At 38.4% G+C, this 15,000-nt stretch overlaps 3 protein-coding genes across 5 annotated transcripts in view; 1 reads left to right on the forward strand and 2 right to left on the reverse strand.

Moving 5' to 3' along the window:
* Positions 1–3,942, reverse strand: part of helq (helicase, POLQ like) — a 13,129-nt gene extending 9,187 nt beyond the window's left edge. For both annotated transcript variants that reach the window (XM_054612356.1, XM_054612355.1), the window contains exons 1-5: positions 3,878–3,942; positions 1,810–2,395; positions 953–1,131; positions 232–432; positions 82–154 (exon numbers count right to left, since the gene is read on the reverse strand). In XM_054612356.1, coding sequence (XP_054468331.1) covers positions 82–154; positions 232–432; positions 953–1,131; positions 1,810–2,395; positions 3,878–3,898 — 1,060 coding nt within the window. In that variant the 5' untranslated portion in view covers positions 3,899–3,942. The remainder of the gene's footprint in view (positions 1–81; positions 155–231; positions 433–952; positions 1,132–1,809; positions 2,396–3,877) is intronic.
* A 1,664-nt stretch (positions 3,943–5,606) lies between these two features.
* mrps18c (mitochondrial ribosomal protein S18C) lies at positions 5,607–8,000 on the forward strand. Of its 2 annotated transcripts, none has more exons than XM_054612930.1 (6): positions 5,607–5,847; positions 6,154–6,203; positions 6,947–7,030; positions 7,359–7,416; positions 7,558–7,617; positions 7,779–7,995. In XM_054612930.1, the coding sequence occupies exons 1-6, from the start codon at positions 5,787–5,789 to the stop codon at positions 7,853–7,855; spliced, it is 390 nt and encodes a 129-aa protein (XP_054468905.1). In that variant the 5' UTR covers positions 5,607–5,786; the 3' UTR covers positions 7,856–7,995. The 2 variants fall into 2 exon arrangements, with proteins under 2 accessions (XP_054468905.1, XP_054468906.1); XM_054612931.1 differs by having other exon boundaries at positions 5,737–5,847; positions 6,154–6,222; positions 7,779–8,000.
* A 339-nt stretch (positions 8,001–8,339) lies between these two features.
* The window catches only part of abraxas1 (abraxas 1, BRCA1 A complex subunit), a 9,277-nt gene continuing 2,616 nt past the window's right edge, over positions 8,340–15,000 (reverse strand). Inside the window, exons 2-9 of the mRNA XM_054612680.1 lie at positions 13,717–13,807; positions 13,406–13,442; positions 13,196–13,262; positions 10,360–10,556; positions 9,932–10,051; positions 9,155–9,239; positions 8,773–8,890; positions 8,340–8,691 (exon numbers count right to left, since the gene is read on the reverse strand). Coding sequence (XP_054468655.1) covers positions 8,456–8,691; positions 8,773–8,890; positions 9,155–9,239; positions 9,932–10,051; positions 10,360–10,556; positions 13,196–13,262; positions 13,406–13,442; positions 13,717–13,807 — 951 coding nt within the window. The 3' untranslated portion in view covers positions 8,340–8,455. The remainder of the gene's footprint in view (positions 8,692–8,772; positions 8,891–9,154; positions 9,240–9,931; positions 10,052–10,359; positions 10,557–13,195; positions 13,263–13,405; positions 13,443–13,716; positions 13,808–15,000) is intronic.

A 15,000-nucleotide genomic window follows, 5' to 3' on the forward strand; every position in this document is an offset into this window, starting at 1 on the left:
GGAAAAGAGATGAGAAGAGTCACGTAACTCAAAGTTTTAAGGGTTGTACAGCTGAGACTAAAGAAAGAAGACGTGACTCACTGGTCATGTAGAGAACTTTGGCCAGCGTCATTTCAATAATGGCTCCTCTGCTGCCGTCGCCCAGCATGTGAAGCTGTAGGACACATGTTGACATTAGGCCTCTCACCTCCACCTGTAATCTACACACCTGTTGTTCTCACTGAGGTGTACCTCATCAACCACCACCAGTCCGAGGTCGTCGATCCTGCCGTTCTCGATCAGGGAGTTGACGAGGCTGTGGGCTTTCTCTATCGTAGCGACGTACACTGATCTATTGGTTCTCCTCTTCACGGGAGGAAACCTGCCTTTACTGCCAGCGTACTCCTCCACCATGAAGTCCAGCTCCAGGCCCAAGCTCGCTAACCCACGTACCTGCAGAATCCACAAAAGCAGTTTCTAGTGGTTCACAATGAGGTTCTTCGAAGGTTATGAAAGGTGTCCCACAGGGCTCTATTCCCGATCCTCTGCTATTCACTGTGAACATAATTAATATCATCTATGCCACTTCGTAATGTACATTTATATGCAGATGACACCATTTTATCTCCTCATCTGAATTCGGGGTGCTACAGCTGCTAACTAAAGGTCCGTCTGCCGAAGTAGCGTCAATCCTCTTCCCAACAAAGTAGTCTCATAGCGGCGGTGAGCGAAGTGGAGGGACTGTGATAGCTAGCTAGCTAATTCTTGACTCATTTGTGGTCTGATAAATCTTAAATTCACCAAATTCAGTGCCCCGTGTCTGTATTTTCTAACCTACTACTAGTTGTTACCCGGTACATAACTGAGAAAACACAAAAGATGGTAGAGTGAAGGAGGTCGAAAACACAGATGTTTGTGAGTTCACATACTGATAGTGAAGGTACTTTACTGTACGTTGCTTCTCTTTTTGTACCTTCTCCTGCACCAGCGATATGTACGGTAAGATGAACAGACAGTCTTTCCTCCTGCACAGCAGCTCTCTGAGGACGAGGATCTCTGCAACAAGAGTTTTCCCTCCGCTGGTGGGAAGAGAGTAGATCAGGTTCTTCCTCTGCTGGACACAGTCCAGGTTCAGACACGTCTTCTGCCAGTCTGAAACAGGAAACACTAAATATTAAAGTAACAGTTTGGTATTTTGGGAAATACTCATTTTCTTTCTCACTGAGGGTAAGAAGTTAGCTTAGCTTAGCACAAATACTGGAAACAGGGGGAAACAGTTATCCTGGATGCAGAATCCTCCCTCCAGCTCCTCTGACGCTCACTGATCAACGTCTCATATCTGGTTTCTTTAATATGTACATAAAGTGTTAAAGGACTCGTTGGGCTGTCGAACTATTCCACCAAAACAAAATCTGTTATCAATTAATCTGCAGAAATTTGTGGTTTTTAGGTCAAATTTAAGACTTTAATCTCAGAAGAGTATTTCTTTCTGAATATTACCCTCCTCCAATGGCTCCGTAATATTTTTTTCTTTCCGCCTAATAAGTCATCAAAGATTTTAACTTCTAACAATGTGAATATTTTTTGTTTTATATATCAACAAACTGAATATCTTGGATTTTGGACTGTTTGTTGACCACGACAATTCATTTGAAAACGTCACTTTGGATTCTAAAAAACTGTGAAGGGTATTTTTTTTACCATTTTTAGAACAAATGAAAAGTAAATTCTGAAGTCTAATCAATAATTGTAAATTGCAGCAAACTATTTTTAGAATGAAGGTGACTTTAACAAACAGCTGATGAATGCTCTGTGTGAAACAAACGTCACCGTATAAATCCTCGATCCCTCTCAGTCTGAACATCAGCTCCTTCACTCTGGAGGGGAGTCCAAAGAACGGCCCGAGGTCCGTGGTGTCGGCACTGACGCGCTCCATGGCCTGCATGGCGACGCTGATCTCCTCGGAGACGACGGCCTCCTTCAACACGACGCTGCGTGACACGGTGGAGGGCGCCGCCGCGTTACAGAGCATCGTCCTCTTCATCGCCTCCGTCACGCTCCTCCTCGCTCTGCTCCGGGTTCTATCCTCCACGTCTCTGAAGGGAGTCGAGGTTTTGTCTCCGTCCTGCAGTCGGCTCCTCTTCGCAGACCCGTCCACTTGCTCCTGGAACTGCCGCTGGCTGGTCGGTAAGTCCTCAAAGGGTTCGTCTCCGAGGACGTCCATGAGGGAGTCTGTGAGGACGTCTTCGGCGGACGCTTTGGGTCTCAGGGCGGTGAAGTCCAGATGATCCGCCGCTGAACGCTGGACGTCTCTGAGCCTTTCGTTCTGCTCGGCATCGTCCAGCTTCGCCAGCAGAGAGCTGTCCTCCAGGAGGCTGTCGTAGTCCCCAAACAGGTCCTCACTGTCACTGCAGTACTGTGAACACAACACGGCCTGTCAATCACCCCTGATCGATGGAGCGATCGATGGAGCGATCAATGAGCTCAAATCAGTAGTGTTGTGGAAAAAAGAAGAGACGCAGCGGGGACATTTATTCCAGACGAGCTTAGAACCCGTTAGTCCTCACATGACCTCTTATAGACCGTTAGTCCTCACATGACCTCTTATAGACCCTTAGTCCTCACATGACCTCTTATAGACCCTTAGTCCTCACATGACCTCTTATAGACCCTTAGTCCTCACATGACCTCTTATAGACCGTTAGTCCTCACATGACCTCTTATAGACCCTTAGTCCTCACATGACCTCTTATAGACCCTTAGTCCTCACATGACCTCTTATAGACCCTTAGTCCTCACATGACCTCTTATAGACCCTTAGTCCTCACATGACCTCATGACCTCTTAGTCCTCAGTCCTCACATGACCTCTTATAGACCGTTAGTCCTCACATGACCTCTTATAGACCCTTAGTCCTCACATGACCTCTTATAGACCCTTAGTCCTCACATGACCTCTTATAGACCCTTAGTCCTCACATGACCTCTTATAGACCCTTAGTCCTCACATGACCCTCACATGACCTCTTATAGACCCTTAGTCCTCACATGACCTCTTATAGACCGTTAGTCCTCACATGACCTCTTATAGACCCTTGACCTCTTATAGACCCTCCTCACATGACCTCTTATAGACCCTTATAGTCCTCACATGACCTCTTATAGACCCTTAGTCCTCACATGACCTCTTATAGACCCTTAGTCCTCACATGACCTCTTATAGACCCTTAGTCCTCACATGACCTCTTATAGACCCTTAGTCCTCACATGACCTCTTATAGACCCTTAGTCCTCACATGACCTCTTATAGACCCTTAGTCCTCACATGACCTCTTATAGACCCTTAGTCCTCACATGACCTCTTATAGACCCTTAGTCCTCACATGACCTCTTATAGACCCTTAGTCCTCACATGACCTCTTATAGACCCTTAGTCCTCACATGACCTCTTATAGACCCTTAGTCCTTAGTCCTCACATGACCTCTTATAGACCCTTGACCTCTTATAGACCCTTAGTCCTCACATGACCTCTTATAGACCCTTAGTCCTCACATGACCTCTTATAGACCCTCTTATAGTCCTTAGTCCTCACATGACCTCTTATAGACCGTTAGTCCTCACATGACCTCTTATAGACCCTTAGTCCTCACATGACCTCTTATAGACCCTTAGTCCTCACATGACCTCTTATAGACCCTTAGTCCTCACATGACCTCTTATAGACCCTTAGTCCCGCCTCCCTGACATCACTTCAGCCAATCACGTCTTGTCGATTGGACCATAACAAAATAAAACAGCACATATTCACGTATAAGAGACACTTTGATTAAAACATGATTATTGATTATCTTATGATCAATAATCACTGATAGTTTGATCTCCACATCATAACCTGTACCTGGACTCGTCCTTCAGCCATGCTGCTGCTGAGCCTCCAGGCCCCGCCCCTTTGGTGACAGCAGGTAGCCCCGCCCCTTTGGAGACAGCAGGTAGCCCCGCCCCTTCGGTGGGAGCAGGTAGCCCCGCCCCTTCGGTGGGAGCAGGTAGCCCCGCCCCTTCGCCCCTTTGGTGGGAGCAGGTAGCCCCGCCCCTTTGGTGGGAGCAGGTAGCCCTTTTGATGGGAGCAGGTAGCCCCGCCCCTTGGGAGGCAGCAGGTAGCCCCGCCCCTTTTCCCGTCAGGCGTCAGGTGAGTCTTCCGGGTGTCTCGCGACCTCTTCCTGGAGGACACTCTTGTGATTGTGACGTCATGTGTCGCAGCAGCGTTCATCCTCAGCTAGCAGCTAGCAGCTAGCAGCCTGATGCTACATGTCAACATCCGGTCAGACTGTGACACGTCGTCACCACGTGACCTGTGACCTCTCTGTGACCTCTCTGTGACCTCTCTGATGTTCACTGAACACGGACATGAACTCAAACTCCCATAAAACCACCACCTGCTCACGCGCAGACACGTCACCTCTGTGCTCACGAGCTCACCAACGGCAAGAGAGAAACCCGAAAACCACTTCCGGATCCGGTCCACCGGGAAACACCGAGATTATATATATAATAATATATATTATATATATAATATATAATACATAATATATATATAATATATATTATATATTATATATTATATATTATATATAATATATATTATATATTATATATTATATATTATATATAATATATAATATATAATATATAATATATATATATTATGTATTATGTATTATATATTATATATATAATATATATAATAATATATAATACATAATATATATTATGTATTATATATGATACATAATACGTAATACGTAACATATAATATATGATACATAATATATATAATACGTAATATATAATATATTATATATAATATATAATATATAATATATAATATATAATAATACATAATATATAATACATAATATATAATATATAATATTATAATATATTATATATTATATATATAATATATAATACATAATATATATTATATATATATATATATAATATATAATATATAATATATATATATATAATATATATATATGATATATGATACATAATACGTAATACGTAACATATAATATATAATATATAATATATATAATATAATATATATATATATATATAATATATAATATATAATATATAATATATATACATATAATACATAATATATAATATATAATATATAATAATATATAATATATAATATATAATATATAATATATAATACATAATATATAATATATAATATATAATACATAATATATAATAAAACACGTTTATTATAATATAACACGTTTATTATAATAAAACACTCATCATCATGTGTCACATAACAGACTGTATATAGTGTAAACATGGTGCTAACGACTCGTCCGGGGGGTTCTCTATCTTGTCTTGATACATCTTTGAGGAGGGTTACATTCTATCTCTTCCGAAAGAAACATTCATTTGCATTTATATCAGAAACATAACAGTTAAGATTAAAACATCACATATTGCATATTAATGTGACATTTACAAATAATAAACGAGTAATCTGCCTCCAATACTGCGCATTACCTTTACTAAAGGTAGGAACTAACAGTTACAGGTAGGAACTAACAGTTACAGGTAGGAACTAACAGTTACAGGTAGGAACTAACAGTTACAGGTAGGAACTAACAGTTACAGGTAGGAACTAACAGTTACAGGTAGGAACTAATAGTTACAGGTAGGAACTAACAGTTACAGGTAGGAACTAATAGTTGGGGAATCAACGAAGCGCCGGAGGTCCTGGTGGACAACTTCCGGTCGTGTGTCGGGTCAAAATGGTGTCTGTGAGAATGTTACAAAGACTACGAACTGTCCTATCACAGCATGGACTCACAGGTAAGACTCAGCGGTGTGTGTGTGTGTGTGTGTGTGTGTGTGTGTGTGTGTGTGTGTGTGTGTGTGTGTGTGACTGTGTGTGTGTGTGTGTGTGTGTGTGTGTGTGTGTGTGTGTGTGTGTGTGTGTGTGTGTGTGTGTGTGTGTGTGTGTGTGTGTGTGTGTGTGTGTGTGTGTGTGTGTGTGTGTGTGTGTGTGTGTGTGTGTGTGTGTGTGAGTGAGTGTGTCTTCGTCTTCTCTTTGATTTAATAAACCTCTCATGCAGAGTGTGATGCTAATGCTAACGTTAGCATCCATCTGCTCTTCAGGTTTCAGAAGCTTCTCAGCAGCTTCACATGTCCAGCAGAGAGAGGAGGCGGTGGGTCATGTTCACTCATGTAAACATTCATATAACATATATAAATAATCATAAGATAAACCTTATGAATGACTTGGACATGAGTGTTTTACTTTTTTGGCCATTTAATATATTCACAATGTGTTTTATTATATATAATATATATAATATTTTCCATATCAGAAACATAGAAACTGTTATTGTTATTATTATTGTTATTATTATTGTTATTATTATTGTTATTATCATTATTGTTATTATCATTATTGTTATTATCATTGTTATTGTTATTATCATTATTGTTATCATTGTTATTATTATTGTTATTATCATTATTGTTATCATTATCATTATTGTTATTATTGTTATTATTATTGTTATTGTTATTATTGTTATTATTATTGTTATCATTATTGTTATCATTATTGTTATTATTATTATTGTTATTATTATTATTATTATTATTATTGTTATTATTATTGTTATTATCATTATTGTTATTATTATTATTGTTATTATCATTATTGTTATTATTATTATTGTTATTATCATTATTATTGTTGTTATCATCATGAAACCCTTCAGAACAGCACTCACACATGTGATGTAACAGTTGTGATCAGTTACAATCGTTCATTATCACCAGGTTGATCCAAAAGAAGGATAATATTGATGATGGTGGTAATCACTCTGTTAACCTGTTATTATTATTATTATTATTATTATTATTAATATAATGTATTTATTTTCCCTTCTTGTTGAAGCTCGTTAAGATGGAAAACCCGTTCAAAGAGCCAGAGAAAGGCTGCCTCCTCTGCAGCGTCACCGTGGACTTCAAGAACACTCAGGTGAGAGAATCACTTTATTTATGGAGTTCAGATTAATGTGACAGTTTCATGTCGATCCACCTGAGAATAAACACCTGATGATAACCAAAAGACTCGTTCAGGTGACATTTAAGTGTTTTGGTTTCATGAATAATAAAAGATAAAGATAAAAGCATGACTCCACTCTAAACATAAACAGGGTCTTGTAGTTTTCTTTCCTGCCTCTCTACTCATAAACCTTTGATACGCGTCTGTCACTGATCAGAGATCAATAATTATCATATATCTGCCGGCTCGTCTCCAGTCACACAAAGCATGAATAACCTGACTGAGGTTGTTTCCTCCTCAGCTGCTGTCTCAGTTCATCTCTCCTCACACCGGCAGAATCTACGGTCGACACATCACAGGTGAGCCGCTCCACGTCGAACCGGATCAGAACCGGTCTGCAGGTCAAACCGGATCAGAACCGGTCTGCAGGTCAAACCGGATCAGAACCGGATCAGAACCGGTCTGCAGGTCCACTCACCACGTCTGCTTCTGTTTTACAGGATTATGTGGAAGGAAACAAAAGGAAGTCTCCAAGGCCATAAAGAAAGCTCACTCAATGGGTACGTTGTCTTTAAAGAAATATAGCATTTCATTAAAATATCAGATGGTGTGTATATATATATATGATATATATATATATATAATATATCATATATATATATATATTTATTAAATAGTGGAGCCACTCAGCGTTATAAACGTTTTCCGTTGGTCCCTCCAGGTTTCATGTCGGTGACCCACAAACATCCTCAGTTCATGAGGGACCCAAACATCTGTGGAATCAAACATCTGGATTAGTGGATCACTGTTATTCTTGTTATTGTTATTAATAAAGCTGTCAGAACTGTTAGATGGTCACAGTTCTTTCTATCATCAGTTAATGCAAATTTGCAAATTTCCCCGCTGCAGGACTAATAAAGGATTATCTTATCTTATCTTATCTTATTAGTTCCTTCATGTTTTCTGTTAATCGATTCATCGTTGGATCTAAAACACATTTACATCACAATCCTCCAGAGGGACATTTCCAGAAAAAACTGTCAAAAGTATCTAATAAGCTTAAATGTAAGGTGAAGAAAACATTTGAGAAGTTTCTGATCGATAACCTGCAGAAGTGAAGACACTTAGCTTATGTTAGCATTAAGCATGCTAACAGGCTAACTAAGAGCATGAGCATTAGCATGTTAGCATGGTGAGCAGACCCTTAACGCGTTCCTTCAAAATAAAACTGCTTTCTATGAATTAAATAAACAAGTGAAACAGTTTTTAACAAAAACATCTTTATCATCTTTAAACAAACATAGGAAGTAAAATGAGCTCCACGTGAACGAGAGCAGAGCGGATTAAAACGAGAGTTCGAGTTCCATCAAAACAAAGAAAACTTAAATAGGTGTGGTTTTATTCTGAAGGCTGGCTCTTCCTGCGTTTCCTGTCCCCCCCCTCCGGCGTGTCCTTCGGTCTCTTCCGACAGTCCGTCCTGTCCGGAGCGGTCGTCATGGAGACGGAGTCCACTTCCTGATGGGAGCGGCGGCAGACGTCGGGGACAGGAAACGCCTCCAGAGTCAAAGTGTGAGTGAAGAACAGGGCTCTGAAGGCCTGATGCAGGACCTGGTCCCTCTGGTCCTCCAGACCACCTGCAGACACACAGAGACAGGAGTCCTGAGTCCTGAGTCCTGAACCAAGACTAGAATTACTAATATTTAGTTAAATCAAACCTTTTCCTTCTTCACTCTTCATCTTCTTCTTCTCACTGAGTTTCCTCCTGAGAGCTGAAACATCAGCCTGAAGAGTTTCCACCAGACGTTCACTCTCCTCCAACGTCCTGCTCGCCTTCTGTCAACAGGAAGTTAAAACACAAACAGGAAGTTAAAACACAAACAGGAAGTTAAAACACAAAGAACGAGGGACGCAACAGGAAGTTAAAACACAAACAGGAAGTTAAAACAGACAACAGGAAGTTAAAACACAAACAGGAAGTTAAAACAGACAACCAGGAAGGTAAAACACACAAACAGGAAGTTAAAACAGACAACCAGGAAGGTAAAACAGACAACCAGGAAGGTAAAACACACAAACAGGAAGTTAAAACAGACTGACCTGCAGCTCGGCCTGCAGAGAGTCGTTCATGGCGTTCACGTCGTTCACTTCCCTCAGCAGCCCGTTGGAGGAGAAGAACTTTGAGCTGGAGACACAGAAGAAGAAATAAATCTAAATGATGTGATGATGCGTTCAAAGATGGAATATTCATTTTTAGCAGCTTTAGAAACTGGAGTTCTTAAAAATCTACATCTGAGTAAATATGTTGGAGTCAAATCAGAAAGTTTACATGATCTTCAACCTTTGTTTCTTTATTATACATTTAATACTTGACTTTCTTTACAGGGCTTTTATAAAGACAATAAAGGCGTCCATGAATATGAGATATGAGTTTACATATTATTATAATCCCTCCTCTTCACTGTGGAGGTTGGTTTATGATGTTTTAAAGGTTGCACCTTCAGTTGATGTTCATATCTTTGAGTGACACTCGTTGTCTTTTGATTCTACACAGTTCATTTTGTTTGTTTGTCCTCTGGTGTTTAGGAGAATAACGCTGTGAGCTCACATAACGTCTGTGGAAACTCACACTACGACGCCATGCGAGTATAAATAAAGCTTTATTCATTATGATCCACTCTGCTGCTGAGTCCAGTGAGACCTCTAGTGGTGACGTTCAGAACTGCAGTCTGATGTTTGACTGAATATCAAATATGTCTCTTATAAAGCTTGAAACTGGTTAAAATACAAGAAACACTTTAACTTTAACTCTTCTTTATAGCGTCCGCGTTGTTTCTATCCGAGGAGCCCCTGAACGCACCACGAACAGGGTCCTACCTGTGTTTGTTCATGGCGAGGTGATAACCCGCCGCGGAGCACGGCGTCAGCGCCTTCCAGTACGCCAGCTGCTCCAGTAAACCCAGGTTGTTGACCAGAACAGGAACGTTCACGAACTGTCTTCAAGAAACACAACAAGAGCTTTATCATCATCACAGACAGAGACGGCAAGCTTTATTAAAGTACACACTCATCTGAAGTACACCAGGTAGCAACACGTCATAGGTCTGTTACAGAGTGTAATGAGGAAAAGACGAACCTTTAAGTAAAGGAAACAGGCTTCTCATGATGAATGTTTCTTCATATTTTAGCTTTCTTTATTGTTTTCTCTATGACATCGTTTAGTGTCTGAGTCGTCTTGTTTTGTTCCACCATCAGTCTGAATCTAAAGATATTCTGTTAAATGATAGAAAAGGTGTTTTGTGTACCTGCTTCTCGAGGTGAAGGCGGCGTACTCCATCTTGTGGGTGGAGCCTGTGGGAGTCGACCTGCTGGGCGTCAGCAGCACAAAGATCATGTGAGGGTTGGACAGAGACGTCTTCAGCTTCTCGTGGACGACCTTTTCTCTGAAGGTCATCTGCTGATCCGAGTTCCTGCGCTGTCGGTACCAGCCAATCACGTCGTCCTAAAGGAGATCAACACAAAGAACAGACGGCACCAAAATCAGATCAATATCAGATCAATATGTACAGCTTAAAGAAAATATGAGATAAAAATTAAATAAATATGAAATAAATATGTACAATTTAAAGAAAGAATGAGATAAATATGAGGAACAAATTTGATAAATATGAGGAAAATATGATGAATATGAGATGAATATGAACGACAAGAGGAAAATATTATAGATAACGTGAGATACAGTGGGGCAAAAAAGTATTTAGTCAGCCACCAATTGTGCAAGTTCTCCCACTTAAAAAGATGAGAGGCCTGTAACTTCCATCATAGGTTCACTCCAACTGTGAGAGACAGAATCCAGGAAATCACATTGTAGGATTTTTAATGAATTAATTGGTAAATTCCTCGGTAAAATAAGTATTTGGTCACCTACAAACAAGCAAGATTTCTGGCTCTCACAGACCTGTAACTTCTTCTTTAAGAGGCTCCTCTGTCCTCCACTCGTTACCTGTATTAATGGCACCTGTTTGAACTTGTTATCAGTGTAAAAGACACCTGTCCACAACCTCAAACAGTCACACTCCAAACTCCACTATGGCCAAGACCAAAGAGCTGTCAAAGGACACCAGAAACAGAACTGTAGACCTGCACCAGGCCGGGAAGACTGAGTCTGCAATAGGTAAGCAGCTTGGTGTGAAGAAATCAACTGTGGGAGCAATTATTAGAAACTGGAAGACATACAAGACCACTGATAATCTCCCTCGATCTGGGGCTCCACGCAAGATCTCACCCCGTGGGGCCAAAATGATCACAAGAACGGTGAACAAAACTCCCAGAAGCACACGGGGGACCTAGTGAATGACCTGCAGAGAGCTGGGACCAAAGTAACAAAGGCTACCATCAGTAACACACTACGCCGCCAGGGACTCAGATCCTGCAGTGCCAGACGTGTCCCCCTGCTTAAGCCAGTACATGTCCAGGCCCGTCTGAAGGTTGCTAGAGAGCATGTGGATGATCCAGAAGAGGATTGGGAGAATGTCAGATGGTCAGATGAAACCAAAATAGAACCTTTTGGTAAAAACTCAACTCGTGGTGTTTGGAGGAGAAAGAATGCCGAGTTGCATCCAAAGAACACCATACCTACTGTGAAGCATGGGGGTGGAAACATCATGCTTTGGGGCTGATTTTCTGCAAGGGGACCAGGACGACTGATCCGTGTAAAGGAAAGAATGAATGGGGCCATGTATCGTGAGACTTTGAGTGAAAACCTCCTTCCATCAGCAAGGGCATTGAAGATGAAACGTGGCTGGGTCTTTCAGCATGACAAAGATCCCAAACACACCGCCCGGGCAACCAAGGAGTGGCTTCGTAAGAAGCATCTCAAGGTCCTGGAGTGGCCTAGCCAGTCTCCAGATCTCAACCCCATAGAAAATCTGTGGAGGGAGTTGAAAGTCCGTGTTGCCCAGCGACAGCCCCAAAACATCACTGCTCTAGAGGAGGTCTGCATGGAGGAATGGGCCAAAACACCAGCAACAGTGTGTGAAAAGCTTGTGAAGACTTACAGGAAACGTTTGACCTCTGTCATTGCCAACAAAGGGTATATAACAAAGTATTGAGATGAACTTTTGTTATTGACCAAATACTTATTTTCCACCATAATTTGCAAATATATTCTTTAAAAATCAGACAATGTGATTTTCAGGAATTTTTTTTCTCATTCTGTCTCTCACAGTTGAAGTGTACCTATGATGATACAGGCCTCTCTCATCTTTTTAAGTGGGAGAACTTGCACAATTGGTGGCTGACTAAATACTTTTTTGCCCCACTGTATATATGCATTCAATCAGGAAATTGATAAATATGCATGTGAGTAAAATACGAGATAAATAAAGATATTCCAGCGTATTAGTTTCTGTCTTTCTGCTGATTTCAGTATTCTGATAAACTACAACAAACCGCTCACTGAAATAAAAAAATGAAGGAAATTATTTCCAACACTCAGTTATTTAACTAATTGAACTGAATATTAAAGGAACCAATAAAATAATTTTTTTTCAATGAACTCAAACCCGTCTCAGTGTTTATGACGTGTTTATGACACGTTGATATCGCCATGACGATTAAAAAACTAAACATTGTGCAGCTCTTCTGCTGAGACAGAACATTTAAAAGACAACTAAAGTCTGTTTATTATATTTACCTGTTTATTATATTTACCTGTTTATTATATTTACATGTTTATTATATTTACCTGTTTATTATATTTACCTGTTTATTATATTTATTATATTTACCTGTTTATTAAATTTATTATATTTACATGTTTATTATATTTACCTGTTTATTATATTTTCATGTTTATTATATTTACCTGTTTATTATATTTACATGTTTATTATATTTACATGTTTTTTATATTTACCTGTTTATTATATTTACCTGTTTATTATATTTATTATATTTACATGTTTATTATATTTATTATATTTACCTGTTTATTATATTTATTATATTTACATGTTTATTATATTTACCTGTTTATTATATTTATTATATTTACATGTTTATTATATTTACCTGTTTATTATATTTATTATATTTACATGTTTATTATATTTACCTGTTTATTATATTTATTATATTTACCTGTTTATTGTCGGCCAGGATTTTCTTCACAGCGTCAACGTTCACGTCTCCAACGCTGTTGTAGAAGCTTCAAACACAGAGGTCAGGATATCACACAAACATACATACATACATAAATACATACATACATAAATATATATATGTATGTATTAAATCTGCTTGAACTTATTTCATTATATATTAAACGTGATTTAAATCTCCAGCACTCACTCGTTCAGTTTGAGGCAGCTGATGTGTTTCTGGATATCTGATGAAGAAATAAAGATGTTTAATAATCAGTCAGTGAGGACGTCAACAAACCCATATACAAACTCACTGTATATTAAATATATATATATATATATATGTATATATATATATATATATATATATATAAATATATGTGATCAGGTTAACTCACTGTATAATATATTTATATTATGTATATATATATATACATCCAGGTTTAACCCACTTTATATTATATATATATGGATAATATATTTATATATTATATGTATATACATCCAGGTTTGACTCACGGTAGATTTCCTCGATGTGGATGTGATCGGCCTGAGAGTCGCTGATGGTGATCTGCTCCTCAAACTTACTCTCTCCGAGGATCAGACCTTCCTGAAGTGACGACACAAACAAACCGTGAGATAAATGATCAATAAAGATATTAATGATGTGTTGGAGATATTTGACGACACACTGAACTCTGTGTGGCATTTAACAAGTAAATAAAGGTGCTTTACATAAAACAGGAAAATAAGAAATACAACAGAAGTATTAACATATAAATAGTGTTTAAAAATAATAAAAAAATAAGTTAAATCTGCACAAAGATAAAAAAATATCTGAAACTATTTTGATAATCGATGAATTGTTTCAGTCAATCTTCAAACACAAATAGTGAATAAATATTCTCTGATTCAGCTTCTCATTGTGACTTAACTATCAGCAGGCTAATCAATAATTAAGATGAACATGATCAATGCAGCCCAAATAATAAAGAAAATAAAGATGACATTTATTAACCATCGTTCCCAGTAGAGCCACCATGACTGTGGTGGCTCTACTGGGCTCCAGCTCTCTAGGTTGATATCTGACTCAAGTAAGAGCCGATAGTTGAATGTTTACGTTGAATGTTTATGTTTATGTTGAATGTTTATGTTGAATGTTTATGTTGAATGTTTATGTTGAATGTTTATGTTTACGTTGAATGTTTATGTTTATGTTGAATGTTTATGTTGAATGTTTATGTTGAATGTTTATGTTGAATGTTTATGTTTACGTTGAATGTTTATGTTGAATGTTTATGTTTACGTTGAATGTTTACGTTGAATGTTTATGTTTATGTTGAATGTTTATGTTGAATGTTTATGTTGAATGTTTATGTTGAATGTTTATGTTTACGTTGAATGTTTACGATTACGTTGAATGTTTACGATTACGTTGAATGTTTACGTTTATGTTGAATGTTTACATTGAATGTTTACGTTGAATGTTTATGTTTACGTTGAATGTTTGTTTACGTTGAATGTTTACGTTGAATGTTTACGATTACGTTGAATGTTTACGTTTATGTTGAATGTTTACATTGAATGGTTACATTGAATGTTTACATTGAATGTTTACGTTTACGTTGAATGTTTATGTTTACGTTGAATGTTTATGTTGAATGTTTATGTTTACGTTGAATGTTTACGATTACGTTGAATGTTTACGTTTAAGTTGAATGTTTACATTGAATGTTTACGTTGAATGTTTACGTTGAATGTTTACGATTACGTCGAATGTTTACGTTTATGTTGAATGTTTAC

This window comes from Anoplopoma fimbria, chromosome 14 (genome assembly GCF_027596085.1).
Source record: "Anoplopoma fimbria isolate UVic2021 breed Golden Eagle Sablefish chromosome 14, Afim_UVic_2022, whole genome shotgun sequence".
In the NCBI taxonomy this organism is placed as follows: domain Eukaryota; kingdom Metazoa; phylum Chordata; class Actinopteri; order Perciformes; family Anoplopomatidae; genus Anoplopoma; species Anoplopoma fimbria.

Excerpts from the sequence above, each read along its gene's own strand:
- mrps18c (XM_054612930.1), top strand. The coding sequence starts at position 5,787 with ATGGTGTCTGTGAGAATGTTACAAAGACTACGAACTGTCCTATCACAG. Across the intron at positions 5,848-6,153 it reads ATCACAGCATGGACTCACAG|GTTTCAGAAGCTTCTCAGCA; the intron begins GTAAGACTCAGC and ends TCTGCTCTTCAG. Across the intron at positions 6,204-6,946 it reads TCCAGCAGAGAGAGGAGGCG|CTCGTTAAGATGGAAAACCC; the intron begins GTGGGTCATGTT and ends TTCTTGTTGAAG.